Here is an 18,027-nt window from a genome sequence, read left to right as displayed (position 1 = left end):
ACCCACTGAACAGGGCCAGGGATCTAATCCGCATGCATCCTCATGGATACTAGTTGGATTTGTTTCCTCTGTGCCACAATGGGAGCTCTATGTAGGATAGTTCTTGACAGAAACAATAAACTCTTTTGATCATCCATGATGTAAGTGTGACATGTCACATTTTCCCAGTGAAGAGGAAAGAGCAGATCAAATGCATGAGGCTATTTTCTGGAAAATAATTATTTGTTAAATTTAGTAAATCAGCATCACAGAAGTTTTTCAGTCTCTCATATATTTAAATCTTACTTTGACTATGATCAGTAATAATTTCTCAAGTCAGAAAGGGTTTTCTTTCTTTATTGCTCTTCAGACATGAACGTCTTTACACCAAGAAAAGTAACTTCAGCAGATCTCTAATTCCCAACCTCAAGGATGTAGATGATTTAGCAACCCTAGAAGTTTTGGATGAGGTAAGAAATTCAGTTTAATCAAACTTAAATATTCTGGTGGGTTTGTTTGTTTGTTCGTTTGTTTGTTTGTTTGTTTGTCTTTTAGGGCTGCACCAGTGGCATGTGGAGTTTCCCAGGTTAGGGGTAGAATCAGAGCTGTAGCTGCTGACCTACGCCAGAGCCACAGCAATGCCGAATCTGAGCCCCTTCTGTGACCTACACCAGAGCTCACAGCAATGCCAGATCCTTAACCCCCTGAGCGAGGCCAGGTATCGAACCTATGTCCTCATATATGCTAGTTGGGTTTGTTAACCCCTGAGCCATGATGGGAACTCTATAGTCTGTATATTGTTAAAAATTTACAGAAGTGATATGAGCAGAAGGCTCTTTGAATAGCATCTATAGGTTTCAGCTTCCTGATCATCTCCCTCGTTTTCAGTTTTAATTTCCAGCGCTCTCCATACTGGTGTCAACTCTTTCTTTCTCTCTTTCTCTCTTTTTTTTTTTTTCCCCTCAGTCTTTTTATCTCTTTAGGGCCACACCTGCAGCATATGGAGGTTCCCAGGCTAGGGGTAAAATCGGAGCTGCAGCCTCCAACCTACGCCACAGGTGCAGCAATGCCAGATCCGAGCTGCATCTGCGACCACAGCTGATGGCAATGCCAGATCCTTAACCTACTGAGCAAGGCCAGGGATTGAACCCACATCCTCATGAATGCTAGTCGGATTTGTTAACCACTGAGCCATGACAGGAACTCTGCAACTCTTTCTTTTTTGATAATCAAGTTACAAAAGTATGAGTTCCCACAAGTCTGAGTTTCTTCCTCTTAATTCTCTCCAGGCATCTCAAAGGGCTGATTTATTGCAGTCAGAAAACAGTTTGCTTCCTACACCACCATCTGGCATCTTCCCTCCTTTTCCTCTCCTGTTCCACACTCAGGGACAGGACCCAGAGTCTCTAAGATTCCTCAAGAGCCTGCCTGTTACCAGGATCAGTGATCCGCCTCATGGGATCAATGAGCCCACCCTTTAGGGAAATGAATTCTGCTTGAAACTCCTTATTCCCGTGACCTTAGAAGTATTCCAGACCAGTAAAGTATAGCCTCAGCCTCTTTCTCCTCGCCCCCTTTTATTCCAGATAATCATATCGTTAGAGAAATGAATACCTCTCTTTCAGTAAAAGGCTGGGATCACTATCCTGCCTGAACCACACACTTTTATTTTTTAATACTTCTGACACATGCCTGAACATTTTGCTTAAAAATGCAACAAATCAGGAGGCATTTTTCTAAACAGAAGTAGTCATTTGGTAAATTTAGGGTTGCGTAAACAACTCAAGTACTTCGTCGGAATAATCTCTCTGAAGAACATCAAGCATCTTGTCATCAAATTGTGTTTGCAAGTCAGAGATTGGCAACACCTTTATGAATATTTGTGTATCAAATTTGCCAATGATGTGAATCCCTAGGCTGGTGGATTACAATGAAGGCTTCGATCATCACTTTGCTAACCCATATATGAAACACAAGGTTTGTTTGTTTCTGTTGTCTGTGTTTTATTTTTTGTCCCCCCCCTTTTTTTTTTTGACCTAAGATCTTTTGCTTTTATGTCAGGTACTATAAGTGAGGACTTCTGGCATGATTAAAATTGATTCCATGTCCCCATATGATTTATCAGCTGTGGACATTTCTGTACTTTTTACTCTGCCTCAAGCCAAATATTTAAGCAGGGGGCTATGACATCTCCCAGAACCATTGAGTAACCTTGATGGGGAATAAAATCATGTTCATTGTATCTTCCCTTCCCTTTTCTAGTATTCTTTCCCTTTACATTATGTGCTGCATTTACTTATTTCCTTGAAAGCTTTGTGTGTATGTGATCCTTGTGACATATGTCCTGTGAAAAACAGGTAGCCGTGACATTCCTGTATGGCTTTCAAAAGAAAATACCCATCAAGGGAAGGGGTAGTTGACCTGATGTGACACATCTTACTATCGATAAATCTCTTTCTGTCTGATCCTTGCTCCAGAATCCAGATATTTTATTTATTATTGCTTGCTTTAAAAATGATAATTGACCTTTGGTGATTTTGAAGAAAGAGAAATTATTTTTATTTCATTATAGAATACAGTCTCAGAGCAGCTTGAGAAGTGTTACTCCAGAGATCAGATTTACATCTATGTGGGGGACATACTCATTGCTCTGAACCCTTTTCAGAGCCTGGGTCTTTACTCCACAGAGGTATGTGGTGTGGTTTGCATTTTCTTACTTTGTACAAATAATTTTACTATTCAGATACTTAATTTAAATTATTCTAAAGAATATTTTATCCAATTTCTTGAAAAAACAGTTAAATAAGTGTTAAAACGTAGAGATAGGAAAAAAAGATGAATCAGTCTGGTTGCAGTTTGTGGTCTTTATGTGAGATGTGGTAATTACTTCTAGTTATTGGTAATTGGTAACTGGTCCACACTGAGTATCATATCAGTGAATAGATGCTTAAAAATGTGTATCCTTAATGTCTGTCTCTGAACCAAGTATGGGAGAATCAAAAGTAAAATTATACTGAGTTCCTGCTCTGGTGCAGTGGGATCAGTGGTGTCTCTGCAGCACCAGAACACAGGTTCAGTCCCTGGCCTGGCATAGTGTGTTGGGGATCCAGCATTGCTGCTGAGGCTTAAATCTGATCTGTGGCCTGGGAACTCCATAGGCTGCAGGACAGCCAAAAAAGAAAAAAGAAAAAAAAATTTACATTGTATGTATAGGTCCTATGTACTTAATGGATATAAAACTTATCATTATGAGTTTAAAACTTCCTTTTGACATACTGATTGGTTTTTTATATCAGGTAATATGTTTTATAAATATAGATATATAATTATCCATTATTTAGCCCCTAATGTTTAAATATAGAATAATATTCTGGAGTTAGGCTAAGTTGTTTTTCATTTTTAATTGAATCCATACTCTTGCAGCTATTTGTGTACTCTAAAATATATTTAGCACTGTACTTAATGTTATTTTTAATTCTGTCAGTCTCCTCCACTTTAAGATTTACAAGAATAATGGCAAATATATGAATCTTGGCCAAAATTTTAGAAGATCTGGGCTCTAGTGCAAATTCCACTGTGATCTTGGGCAAATAAAATGCGAGTGTATAATTAAATGATATGAAAGGAAAAAAGTGGTGATCATATGTCAGACATTATTATATCCAAGGAATAGTCAACAAAATGATACCTGATTATCTTATTTATAAAATATCTTCTTATTTAAAGAAATAATAGTATTTTTGAAACTTTAAGTTCTGCTTTGGAAGTGGCATGCACTTCCGAGTCTTCTTTTAAATACCACTGCCAAAATGATGTCATATGATGTATCATGTTTCTGGGCTGTTTTATGTCAGACTTTTATTTCACATAATTGTCTGCGAGGTGTGCAGTATGTATGTAACATGTATGTAATGTTTGGCCATATGAAACTATATTTTGATTCATGTTTTGCTTTTAAAATTAGCACTGTATCTGTAAATAAATAAGGTTTAAGCAAAAACAAAAACAAAAACCCTACAAAACATGTTGTTTTTAACCTTTAGCATTCCAAACTGTATATTGGAGCAAAGAGAACTGCCAATCCTCCTCACATTTTCGCCATGGCTGACTCAGGATACCAGTCTATGGTAACATATAATTCAGATCAGGTAGGGAGAGTCTCACATTCTTGGAAATTCTCCTCTCCATTTGTCATGCCTCCGCTGAATTTTGTGATGATAAAGTCTTATGGTTTTCTCTTCTCACTGTACAGTGCATTGTTATTTCTGGAGAAAGTGGTGCTGGAAAGACAGAAAGTGCTCATCTTTTAGTTCAGCAGCTGACGGTGCTTGGAAAGGTATAGTTTATCTTTCCTCTCTCCTAACAGGAATATTTGTTATATTTCACAACTTAATTTAACTGATTATGTTAATATTCACAAATTTCAACATTTAATTAGTGCACAGAAATTATAACACACTTGTCCTTTGTGACTTTAAAATATAACGAACAATATAAAAAGTATATGCTTTGTTTTGAGCCTTCTCTAATCTTTCTCACTCTTAGTAGGCAAGGCTTTATAAATGTGATTTTCTCTCTTTTTCACCCTAGCATATTCACTGAATGCTTTCTTTACTTCCTTTCCTTTTGTTACTAGCAAGTTAAAATTGGGCTAATATACAAAAATTGTCTTTGTATATTATATACATACTAGCAGTGATCAATTAGAAGTTTAAATGTAGAGAGTTCCCATTGTGGCTCAGTGGTAACCAACCTGAGTATCCATGAGAACGTGGCTTCAGTCTTTGGCCCCACTTAGTGGGCTAAGGATCTGGCATTGCCATGAGCTGTGGTATAGATCAGAGACACAGCTCGGATCTGGCATTGCTGTGGCAGTGGAATAGGCCAGCAGCTACAGCTCCAATTCGACCCCTACTAGCCTGGGAACTTTCATATGCCACAGGTGTGGCCCTAAAAATCAAAATCAAACAAAAATAAAAAACCAAAAAACAAACAAAAAAATTTAAATGTAAGGGTATCATTTATATTAGCACCACAAAACATGAACTATTTAAATCTAGATCTCACAAAACGTGCAAGATTTGTATGCTAAAAAGTAGAAAAAGTAGGTAAAGAAAACCTGAATAATAGGAGAGATATTCCATGTTCGTGAATTAAAAGACTCAATATTAAGATGTCACTTCTCCACAGATGGGTCTGTAGATTCAGTGCAGTTACAGGGAAAATCCCAGCAGGATTTTTTTTTTTTTTAAGAAACTGACAATCTGAATCAAAAATTCATATGGAAAGGCAAAGGAACTATAATCAAACATTTTTGAAAAAGAACAAAATTGAAGTATTAATACCAGCTGATTTCAAGACTTACTATAAAGCTATGATAGTCAAGACATTATGCTATTAAAGAAAAGATGGCATACAGATCAATGAAATGGAATAAAGAAATCTGTACATTCATGGTTTATTAATTTACAAGAAAGGTGCAAGTTCAGTTAATAATAGTATCTTAACAAAAGGTGTTGGAATGCCCATACAAAAATATCGAACCTTACTCTAGACCTGACATACTGTAAAAATTAACTCCAAATGGAGCATAGGCCTAAAGGTAAAATGAAAAACTATAAAATTTCTAGAAGAAAATTGTCAGTTAACTTTGTTCTTTGTCATTTTTTGTCAGGCAAAGAGTTGTTAGATACAGGATAAAAACCATAATCCATAAAGGAAAAATTTGATTTCACCAAAATGAAGAACTTTTTTTCTTTGAATGACATTGTTAAGAAAATGAAAACACAAGCTGCAGACTCAGAGAAACTCTTTCCTAGTCACATATTTAATAAAAGACCTGTATCCAAAATATGTATTTTTTAAAACTCTTAAAATTCCATAATAAGAAATCAAATAATTTAAATGAACAAAAAATTTACTAGCAATTTCACCAAAGATGATTTGTAAATGGCAATAAAGTAAGTGAAAATATGATGTTCAACACCAGTAGTCATTAAGGAAATGCAAATTAATACCACGATGAGACACCATTACATACCCATTAAAACAACAAATATTTTTTTAAAAATATGACACCCCCTAAGTGCTGACAAGGATGTAGAGGAACTGAATGAAACTCTTCTGTATTGCTGGTGAGAGTGCAAAATGGTACAGCCACTTTGGAAAACAGCTTTGACGTTTCTTTTTAAGTCTAACCATACTTCTCACACAACCCAGCAATCCTACTCCTAGATATTTATCCAAGTGGAATGAAAACCCATGTTCATACAGAAAACTTCAGACAAATAATTTGTATCAGTTTTATTCATAATCTCCAGGAAGTAGAAACAACGGAACTAGGAAATGAATAAACAAACTCTGGTACATCTGTACAGTGAAGTATTACTCAGCAGTAAAAAGGAATGAGCACTGATAGAAACAATGAAGCTCAATGGATACGATTTGGATAAATCCAAAATGCATTAGGCTAAGTCAAAGAAGCCTGACTAAGAACTGCTGTGTGGTTCACTTACTGTGTCATCCTTGCAAATTTAAAACTATAGGCCCAGAAACATATCAGTAATTGTCAGGGGCTAAGGGTAGAGGAAAGGAGTAATGGGAAAATTTGGGGGGTGGTGATGAAATTGTTCTATATGTAGATTTTAGGGGGAATTTTATGATTGCATATGTATGTAAAAACTTCCAGAACTGAATACCATAGAGGATGAATCGCACTCTATATAATCTTACCTTAATTTTTAAAAATGGAAAGTAGAGGATAGAGACTTAGTTTGATTTTCCAGGTGGGTCCTTGAAATGAGTTAAGTCAAGAATAATGCATTCTCAATAAGGCTAATGGCAAAAAAAAAAAAAAAAAAAAAAAAAAAAACAACTTTGTGCACAGCTTATCCTTATGAAAATGCTTATTGTGATCTGCATGATTAGAAGTAGAGTTGTCTTAAAAATTTTGCCATCACTGTGATGATAGGAATCTTGCATTACAAAGCACTCTGGGTAAAAGCACTCTGTATAAAAGGGCAAGCCCTCATAGTGTCAAACAGCTGCTTCACTGAGTCCAATTCATTATTGAAATGTCATGTTGGAAGAATTTCACGTTCCTATTAAAAATCAATTGACTTGTTTTATCAGTTTCCATCATGTATGTGGGCATAGAATAGAAATATACTCGGGGAATAAATACGACCTCTAGTACCAGACCTGTCACCCCTCAGGACTGGAAGATCCAGTAGAGACCAGGAAGGGAGTGCTGCTACCTCAGGGCAGTCATCTCAAGCCCTTCCCACCCCTTGCCCAGCAACTCCCCTCTCCTTACTTCTGGGATAAGCTTCATTCTACAAGCTTTTAAGTGCAGTGAAATAGATGTCATTTTGTAGGGAGAAGGTGGAGAGGCATAGCGTATGTTCCTGGCACAGAAGAGTTGAATATCTGAATTAATTTACTCAAAAGGCTTTCGGCGAGGGCCTTTGATATTCTTTCTTGATTTGTGAGGTCGATAGAGGCTCTCATCAATAATGAATTAACTTATATGAATGTAGTTTTGTAGATGTCGGCCAGCTTGCTTATCTGATCTCTTTAACTTATGCTAGATCTAAAAAGGTGATTTGATATTAATTGGTGATGGTGATATAAGAATGTAAGAATTCTACCCTTATCAGGACTTAATGTGTCTTTTACTTATCTTCTTGATAAAGATTTAGCAGATACAAAAATGGTAGTTTGGTGGATAGAATTTACCTTTGTAATATGCAGTCTCCAAAACCTTATGGAGCAGGGAGTTCCCGTCATGGCGCAGTGGAAATGAATCTGACTGGGAACCATGAGATTGCAGGTTCAATCCCTGGCCTCGCTCAGTGAGTTAAGGATCCGGCATTGCCGTGAGCTGTGGTGTAGGTCGCAGATGCGGCTCGGATCCTGTGTTGCTGTGGCTCTGGCGTAGGCCAGTGGCTACAGCTCCGATTCGACCCGACCCCTAGCCTGGGAACCTCCATATGCCACGGGTGCAGCCCTAAAAAGACAAAAGACAACCAAAAAAAAAAAAAAAGAACTTAAGGAGCAGGGTGCTGCTGTTATTTAATACAGGTGAATGATGTTTTCCTACCTTTTTCATGAATGCAAGGCTGGCCCCAAACAACATTATAAAAGAGCCAAGTTTATCCCAATTCTCACTTCTCTCTTCTCTTGTCCATGATTGCCTCTTTTAGAAGATTCCTAGAATCCTTTTATGCCCCTCAAAGCTCACTGTGAATACCCGCTTTGGCCCATCCAAATTCTAAGATAGCCTGTTTCAGAAAGACCTACATCTCCCCTCCATTACTTAAACATGTCCGTACCTCTGACACAGCTGACTTTAGCCAAGTGTTACACTGAAAATAATCCAGTTGATCCAGTTTCTACCAAGATGTGAATGACTGATACCGCCTTCAACCTCCAGCATGGGGGAATGCCTTTCTAAATGAATTTCTGCCTGGTAGAATTTCAGGTAAAGTGGTAAAGGAAGAAAAACCAACATGTCGTTTGTCTGAGGGCAGGAAAATATGAGATGGGAGTAGGAAAAAATAGAGACATAGTCAAATAGGCCTGCTGGCCTTGACCATGAATCCACATTCCTTTCCACACACCTGAGCTGTTCTTGATTTGTACAGTTATTCCCTCTGCTCTACTTCTTTTTAATTTTTTTAATTTTTAAAAAAATTTTTAGGGCCACACCTGCAGCATATGCGGTGTGCTGCATAGACTGCTTATAAATTGTGTTTGTAAGTCAGGAACTGAATAGAATTATATATGAACAGAAAAAGTCTAAAATATCTCTTAACCCCTCTAAGAAAGTGAGTGCATGCATCTAGGGGAGGGGAAAAATATATCAGGTTGTAACTTCTAGCAACATACCAAAAATATGCTCTTGTATGTTCATATCTACATAAAGTGTTTATCAGAGAAGAGACCTTTCATTCTGCACAAAAATAATTTTTTACATTTCTTTTTTATATATTGACATTTTCTCTAGGCTAATAACAGAACTCTGCAAGAGAAGATTTTACAAGTGAACAATTTGGTGGAAGCCTTTGGCAATGCCTGCACTGTCATAAATGACAATTCTAGCCGCTTTGGAAAATACTTAGAAATGAAATTTACCCCGTCTGGAGCTGTCGTGGGAGCACAGATTTCTGAATACCTTCTGGAGAAATCCCGAGTTATCCACCAAGCCAAGTAAGTTCATGTCACAAGTAAGTTCCCATTGTCTGAGATGCAAAGATGATGCTTTTGTTTTAGTAATAAAATGTCTTAACTCATTTAACAGAATTTCAACAAAAATTCAACAAAATTTTATTGATCATCTGTTATGTGTGAGGCATTTCTGTTGAAAACAGTCCCTCAGCACTGTCTTACTCTTTCATATTTCACATCCAGTAGGGGAGTTAATAAAAAACTTAGAGTTTATGAAAACAGAAAGCCTAAGCCTGGAGTTCCCGTTGTGGTGCAGGGAAAACAAATCCGACTAGTACCCATGAGGATGCAGGTTCAATCTCTGGCCTCACTTAGTAGATTGAGGATCCATCGTTGCCATGAACTGTGGTGTAGGTTGCAGACAAGCAGCTCAGATCCCTTGTTACTGTGGCTTGTGGTGTAGACCAGCAGCTGTAGCTCTGATTCGACCCCTGGCCTGGGTACTTCCATATGCCACAGGTTTGGCCATAAAATAAATTAAAAAAAAAATCCTAAGCCTATCACATAGATACTAACAGGATAAATTAATTTATGAAGTAGAAGAGAATATATTTCTTTATACAAAACTAATGTAAAATTTAATTAGAAAAAATACTCGTGGGGTTCCCACTGTAGTGTAGTGGGTTAAGGATCCAGTGTTGCCACAGCTGTTGCATAGGTCACAGCTGTGGCTTGGATTCAGTCTCTGGCCCAGGAGCTTCCATATACAGAAGGTGGGGCCAAATGAAAAAAAGAAATAATAGTCTTTTTTTCCTTAAATGCTGGTATATATATATAAATAGACCTTTTATTAATTATCCTCTTCCCAGTGTTTATACACAAGTGACCAAAAACAAAAAGAAAGAAAGAAAAGAAAAGAAAGATTCAGGAAAGGGTGTTACTGTATTGTCCTTTTTCTTGCCTTCTGATATAAGCCGTCAATACCATGTTCTGGTACATTTAGGTTGAAGGAGTTCCTTTTGGCAATTTGTAGCTCAAAGACAATATTTCTTTCCTGTGCTAATGATTTCAAAACATCTTAGTTGTTCTTATGGAAAAACAACAATCACAGTGTTAGATTTATACCCTGATCTTTTTATGTATTTTTTTAAAGTTGTGGCAATTTAGAGTCTTTCAGTTTTCTTATGTTGGTTTTATGCTAAACATATCTACATTATTGTAGTAATGTGTCGTATGTTAAATTCCTGGGAACATAAGCTCCTGATATGTGTTAGTACATTAGTATTACATAGAAGTGCCTTCACATTTGCTATCATTCAATTTTTGAGTAAATTGTGAATATAAGTTGCCTGGAGCCAACTCCTGAGTTCAGCCTTCCATGTGGAGATTATTTTCTGGTCTTCAATTCCAATTATTTAAGGAATTATTAGGCAAACACAGCTTTTTTTTTTTTTTTTGTAAATGATCTTTAAAAAAATGAAGATATCAGGGATGTAGAATTCTTAGTAGGTCCTTTTAAAAATGATTCCTGTAAGTGTTACTATGCCATTTGGGAACTGAAAGGAAAGAACAAGTTCAATGGGTTTAACTGAGAGGACTATTTGTAGAGGTGGAGGGCATCGAAGAACCAAGAACTAATGGTGAGACACCCACAGATTAACAGTGTTGAGAAATCATTACTACCCCTGGATCTGAAGGGCAGAAGGAGGGAGCACACCACAGAGTCTGCTGACAGCTAGGGCTTTGGAGCAGGGCTGCCTGTCTGGAGCACATCGGGGTCTGCAGGGGATTGGTTCCAGAACCCTCTCCCATGTCCATGGATGCTGAGTGGGCCTCCATGTCGGTGGGTTCCACATCCACGGATTCAGTTGGTTGAGTCCCCGGATGCAGAACCCATGGATATTGAAGGCCAACTGCGCGGTTTCTGGGAGGAAGAGAGCAAGGGGAGGAATAGCCTCACCTCTTCTCTTCTTCCTCCCCCCAGTCCATTCCTACCTGTGCTTCTTATTGCCACACTCAGCAGGAAGCCAGGGAGCAAGGGAGCTTAGGCTTTACAGTCTGTAGAGTTTAGACTTGGGGATCACAGAGCAAGGCAAAGAGGAGTTGGGAATGGATCTGAGATCGCAGAAAAGACCTGGAGCAGACTTTTTTTGTCTTTTTCTTTTTCCTTTATTCTTCTGAGCAGACTTTTTTTTTTTTTTTTTTTTTTTTTTTTTTGCTTTTTTAGGGCCACTCCTACAGCATATGGAAGCTCCCAGTCTAGGGGTCGTGTCAGAGCTACAGCTGCCAGCCTACATCACAGCCACAGCAACATCAGATCCAAGCTGTGTCTGCAACCTATACCACAGTTCAAAGCAATGCCAGATTCCTGATCCACTGAGCAAGGCCAGAGATCAAACCCATATCCTCATGTATACTAGTTGGCTTCATTTCTGCTGCGCCGCAATGGGAACTCCCAAGCAGATAAGTTTTTTTTTTTTTTTTTTGGTCTTTTTGCCATTTCTTGGGCCGCTCCCGAGGCATATGGAGGTTCCCAGGCTAGGGGTCGAATCGGAGCTGTAGCCACTGGCCTATGCCAGAGCCACAGCAACGCAGGATCTGAGCCGCATCTGCAACCTACACCACAGCTCACGGCAACGCCGGATCGTTAACCCACTGAGCAAGGGCAGGGACCGAACCCGCAACCTCATGGTTCCTAATTGGATTCGTTAACCACTGCTCCACGACAGGAACTCCGGAATTTCTTTTAATGGAAAAAGTCCTTTTCTCTTTTTGCCTCTACCCGTGTTATCTCACCCCTCTCTCTGACCACAGTTATTTTTGAACTTCTCATGATGGCATTTCTAATGCTGGTACTATCCTATACATTGTGACTTAAAATCTTTCCTAAATGTAGATATTTTAAAGAGACGCTACTCAATTCCAAGAAGAAAAGGAGCATGTTGAAGTCAGTGCTTATAAATGCTCACAAATAAAAATACTAGCTCTTTCATTGCAGTTTTCTCCTGTTACTACAATTTAGTTCAGCAGGCATCAATTGTGTTTCTCTCACATGCCCAGCACTTTGCTAGACACTTCAAGAGACAGCCCCCAAATGGCAAATGTGTGTTCTCTGCTGTGGAGAGAGAGAAAATATTATTTATGGAGCAGTTAATCTGTGTCAGGCACTGTGCTTAGCACTTTACTTCCATAATCTCTTTTAATTCCTTCAGCAATATGACAGGGTATTATTGTCTATTTTATACAGGAGGACACAGACCAAGAAATTGTAATAAGGGAGTTCTCTGGTGGCCTAGCAGTAAAGGATCCAGCATTGTCACTGCCGTGGCATGAGTTTCCTGGCCCCGGGAAACTTGCACATGCCAAGAGAATGGCCAAAAAAGAAAAAAGAAAATTGTAATGAGTTGCCTACTGTCAAAAAGCTGATAAGAACTGAATCAGGATTTGAAGCCATGTTTCTCTGATTTCAGAGCCCACCACTCACTCATTCATCCACCCATGTGGCAAATATTTTTTGAGTACTTACTATGTGCCCGGAGCTATTCTAGGCACAGGAGATATAGAGCCAAGTAAGACAGGATTCCCATGGAAAAACACCGCCTGGCCTCCTGGGAGCCATGTGTGCCTTGGTCCTGAGCTTGCTGATCACTGATTAGCTTCTAACCTCTCAGGAAAGTGGGCAGTGGGTTCATCTGCAGTGAGTGAGCAGGTGGATGGCAAGGGCGGGGGATTGAGATTGAATGTCCTTGAGGAGGGTGTCCTAGGTCCTTGAGGAGGGAGCTGTAACTAACCATGAAAAGCTAGCCACACTCTCTCCTGAGCACCCTGAGGGGCCCTGTGGGCACAAAACTGCCTGGATGGCTTTCCAAGCCCCATTGCAGGGCACTTGCAGGTCAAAGATTCCAAAGTTTCACGTGTGGGGTCACACCCTTGTGAGGACTTTGCCGTAGTGTTGAGGTATTAGAGGCCTTGGCTGCACAGTGATTCCCAGCGTCCAGGACACATGAAACAGCCTGGAGGGGTTTCCTACAGATGGCTGAGTGGGACCCTAAGGATGCATCAGAGTCCACAATAGGGGTGGAGCCAGAGAAATACACTTGACCCTTGAACAATGGAGAGTTTAGGGGCACTGACCCCCTTTGCGGTCAAAAATCTACATGTAACTTTTTTTTCTTTTATGGCCACACCTGTGGCATATGGAAGTTCCCAGGGGGAATCAGAGCTGCAGGGATCGAATCAGAGCTGCAGTTTAGGCCTACACCACAGCCGCAGAAACACTGGATCCTTAACCCACTGAGTGTGGCCAGGGATAGAACCCGCATCCTCATAGAGCCTATGTTGGGTCCTTCACCTGCTAATCCACAATGAGAACCCCTGCATAGACCCTTTGACTTTCCCCAAACTTACCTACTAATAGGCTGTTAACCTGAAGCCTTACTGATAACTTAAAGAGTCAATTAATATTCTTACAATAAAGTAAGCTAGAGAAAAAAATATTATTAAGAAAATTATGAGGAGAAAATCCATTTGCAGTACTGACTGTATTTGCTGATGCCATAAGTTTACAAGATGAATCATCTGTCAGCATCTACATCAGTATTGTCTTAGATGATACAAAACACTGCAGATGTTATATTCACACTAGACATCAGAAATGAAAAGATAATATGAAAAAGAAATTCTCATTTGTTTACAGGTGTTAACAATTCATGCATTGATAACGAAGAAGCAGCGATATGATTGCCTTATGTCAGCTGGTGTCCTCAATATAATTGCTTTACAGTAGCCCAGCCTAGACACTAGTGAATGAATCTTATAAAATGTTATGGCACACAGTATTACAGTCATATTCATCATACAGTTTTGGAAACATGGGTACATTAAAAAATAAATAAATAAATAAAAATAAAACAACACTTGCTAGAGTATCCACTGTGGCACAATAAGATTGGTGGCATCTTGGGAGCCCTGGGATGCAGGTTTGATCCCCAGCCCCACACAGTGGGTTAAGGATCTGAAGCTGTGGCTCAGGTTGAGACTGTGGCTTAGACCTGATTCCTGGCCGGGAACTCCATATGCCACGGGGTGGCCAAAAATGAATGAATGAATGAATGAATGAATGAATAAAACATTCGTGATGATAGGCTGATAGGTAGTTTTTCTAATTACGAGAGAAGCATACTGCATAGTAATGTCATTCTTTGAAAGCAGAGTGATAAAATAGTAAGAAAAGTAGGAGTTCCTGTCGTGGCGCAGTGGTTAACGAATCCGACTAGGAACCATGAGGTTGTGGGTTCGGTCCCTGCCCTTGCTCAGTGGGTTAACGATCCGGCGTTGCCGTGAGCTGTGGTGTAGGTTGCAGACGTGGCTCGGATCCCGCGTTGCTGTGGCTCTGGCATAGGCTGGTGGCTACAGCTCCGATTTGACCCCTAGTCTGGGAACCTCCATAGCCTTGGGAGTGGCCCAAGAAATAGCGAAAAAAAAAAAAAAAAAAAAACAAACAAACAAAAAAAAAACCAGTAAGAAAAGTAACACATTGTTAATTATGTATTAACTCACTTGCCCTATTCTTCTGTGAGGATGGGTTATCTGGGGAGTTCCCTTCATGGCTAAACAGCTAACGGACCCAACTAGGGGATCCACGAGGATGCAGGTTCAATACCTGGCCTCGCTCAGTGGGTTAAGGATCTGGCATTGCCGTGAGCTGTGGTTTAGGTCACAGACACGGCCTGGATCCCGAGTGGCTGTAGCTGTGGTATAGGCTGGCAACTACAGCTCCGATTCGACCTCTATGCTGGGAACTTCCTTATGGCACAGGTGTGGCCCTAAAAAGCAAAAAAAAAAAAAAAAGGGAGGGGGTTTCCACTTCAAGTCTTGCACATGCTATGCTACACATGCTTTTTTATATTTATTGAAAATTTTGCATGTAAATGGACCCACTCAGTTCACATTTGTGTTCTTCCAGGGTCAGCTGTACCATCTGGAGGCTTTCTGAGACCGCTTGCTGTGACTGGTGATTCTAGTTGCATAAGTGTGTGGGGAATGTCACATGCTCTGCCTTCTTAAATGCAGCTCGGATGTAGTTAAGGCGGGACATGAGATGGGGAATCTTGTGAGGTGTCTGCTTTTCCTATTCTTTTCATTCTCTAATTGTTTATCCACTGAAGGTCAGTGTATTTCCTCTGGCATCTCCAGGTCTTGTCAAATTAGAGTTCTCCGTAAATGTAAACTGATAATTAGAGAGAACATCACTGATTGTGCATGTCTGCATTTATGAGTCACTTCTCTAATTGCACACTGCCTCATTTAAGTGTTAAAGGTGTGACACATAGAGCAATCAATGTGATTTCATTAGAACAAAACAAAATTATATGCTGTGCCAGTCTTAGAGAGGTCTTATTAGTGTGTGATGAGAAAAGACCAGAGCTAAATTTTTGGTTTAGGTCTAACCTTTCTCCTGACAAAGCTGATGTTCATCGAGTGTTACCAGTGACTGCCACAAATAATGGCTGGGGATGTTGAAGGTACAAACACTACCAGCTCTAAAGGATGGTGCCATCCTCACTTCAGCATCTGAGCCTGTGGACTTGCCTTTTCTTGAAATGCCCACCTGTCTTTGCTTCCATGACCGGGACTCATCTGGTTCCTCTCCTCCCTCTCTGAGTTTTTCTTCTCTAACTTAGATTCATCCATCCACTCCCAAAATGTGTATTTATCAAAGATTTTTCTTGGAGCATTTCTCTTTTCTCTCTATATTCTCACACTTAGGAACTTCTTCTAATACCATGGCCTCGATGGATGGCTCTATGTGACTGACAGCCAAATATGTACTTCTCACTGTCTCTTAAATTCTCATTTTTCATTTTCAACCACCTGGATATCCTGCTGTCATCTTGAATGCAACTGAATAGAGGCACACCTACATATTTACTAGGGCAGGAACAATGAATAGCAAATCTGATTTTATTGATCCAGAGATGAGGAAATGAAGTCTGAAGAGATGAAATAACTTTCCCAGCCACCCAGGTTATATATCCTAGAGTCAGGTAAGGACCCAGATTCCCCAAACTCTTTGTTCTGTCTTTCCCCCACCCCACCCCCCAACTGCTAAGAACCCTCTTTTAGCAGGTGCTATCCTTTCAGAGAATCAGTTTTATTGTCGTGCTGAGGGTACTTGCAGCTCGAGCCTGAGCTGTGTTCACTGCTGAGATACAAACGTACTGATGTGACTGTGGCTATGGTGTAGGCTCCAGCTGCAGTGGCAGCTCTGATTTGACCCCTAGGCTGGGAAATTCCATATGCTGAAGGTGCAGCCCTAAAAAGAAAAAAGAAAAAATAGCTTATTGCTAAAAAGGCTAACCCTCAACCTGAGCCTTAAACGAGTTGTAATTTTTTTGCCGGTGGATGGCTGCTGAATGATCAGGGTGGAGTTTGCTGAAGATTAAGATGATTGTGGCAACTTCTTAAAAGACAGTTGCCTCATTGATTGACTCTTCCTTTCATGAATGATTTCTCTGTGGCATGTGATGTTTTTTAACAGTATTTTACTCACAGTGGAACTTCTTTCAGCATTAGAGTTAATCTTCTCAAACCTTGCTGCTGTTTAATCAACTAGGTTTATGTTGTATTCTAAATTTTTTGTTGGCAGAGTTCCTGTTGTGGCTCAGTGGATTAAGAATCCGACTAGGGAGTTCCCGTCGTGGCGCAGTGGTTAACGAATCCGACTAGGAACCATGAGGTTTCGGGTTCGATCCCTGCCCTTGCTCAGTGGGTTAACGATCCGGCGTTGCCGTGAGCTGTGGTGTAGGTTGCAGACGTGGCTCGGATCCCACGTTGCTGTGGCTCTGGCGTAGGCCGGTGGCTACCGCTCCGATTGGACCCCTAGCCTGGGAACCTCCATATGCCTCGGGAGCGGCCCAAGAAATGGCAAAAAGACAAAAAAAAAAAAAAAAAAAAAAAGAATCCGACTAGAATCCATGAGGACACAGGTTCGATCCCTGACCTTATTCAGTGGGTTAAGGATCTGGGCATTGCTGTGAGCTGTGGTGCAGGTCAAAGACTCAAGTTGGATCCCATGTTGCTGTGGTGTAGACCAGCAGCTGAAGCTCCAATTCAGCCACAAGCCTGGGAACTTCCATATGCTGCAGAAATTGGTGCCCACAGCATATGGAAATCCCCTGGCTAGGGATCAAATAGGAGCTGCAGCTGCCAGCCTATGCCACAGCCAGAGCAATGCAGGATGGGACCTGAGCCATGTCTGCAACCTACACCACAGCTCACAGTAGCCAGATCCTTAATCCACTGAGCAAGACCAGGGATCAAACCCACATCATCATGGATACTAGTCGGATTTCTATCCACTGCACCACAACAGGAACTCTGAGCAAAATTAAAAATCATAAATAAATAAATAAATAAATCTTTTGTTGTCATTTCAACAGCATCTTCACGAGGAATAGTTTCCATCTCATGAAAACATTTTCTTTGCTTATCCATAAGAAGAAACTTCTCATCTGTTAAGGCTTTATCATGAGATTGCATCAATTCAGTCACATCTCTTCTCATCTGTTAAGGCTTTATCATGAGATTGCATCAATTCAGTCACATCTCTTCTCATCTGTTAAGGCTTTATCATGAGATTGCATCAATTCAGTCACATCTCTTCTCATCTGTTAAGGCTTTATCATGAGATTGCATCAATCAGTCACATCTTTAGGCGCCTCTTCTATTTCTGGTCATCTTGTGGTTTCTACCACATCTGCAATTGCTTCCTTCACGAAAGTCTTGACCCCTCTAAGTCATCCGTGAGAACTGGAATCAACTTCTTCCAAACTTCTGTTAATGTTGATATGTTGACTCTTCCCATACATCATGAATGTT

At 40.0% G+C, this 18,027-nt stretch overlaps 1 protein-coding gene across 17 annotated transcripts in view; it reads left to right on the top strand.

Moving 5' to 3' along the window:
- Window positions 1-18,027, top strand: part of MYO3A (myosin IIIA) — a 226,361-nt gene that overhangs the window by 97,683 nt on the left and 110,651 nt on the right. For 15 of the 17 annotated variants that reach the window (XR_014818003.1, XR_014818005.1, XR_014818002.1 and 12 more), the window contains 5 exons: window positions 350-449; window positions 2,552-2,668; window positions 4,023-4,127; window positions 4,232-4,315; window positions 8,987-9,189. Coding sequence is in view for 12 of the 17 variants with exons in the window: in XM_084980323.1 (XP_084836449.1) it covers window positions 350-449; window positions 2,552-2,668; window positions 4,023-4,127; window positions 4,232-4,315; window positions 8,987-9,189 (609 nt within the window). In the remaining 5 variants the exon portion in view is untranslated. The remainder of the gene's footprint in view (window positions 1-349; window positions 450-2,551; window positions 2,669-4,022; window positions 4,128-4,231; window positions 4,316-8,986; window positions 9,190-18,027) is intronic. The other 2 variants (XM_084980329.1, XM_084980328.1) reach the window with 1 other exon arrangement.

The sequence above is a fragment of the Sus scrofa genome, chromosome 10, assembly GCF_054392235.1.
Source record: "Sus scrofa isolate SSC_HxYL_T2T_F1_AM1 chromosome 10, Sscrofa_HxYL_maternal_Yorkshire_Landrace_v2.0, whole genome shotgun sequence".
NCBI classification, from domain to species: Eukaryota; Metazoa; Chordata; class Mammalia; order Artiodactyla; family Suidae; genus Sus; species Sus scrofa.
The sequence above is the reverse complement of the archived record's forward strand: the minus strand, read 5'-3'. Positions and strand labels throughout refer to the sequence as shown.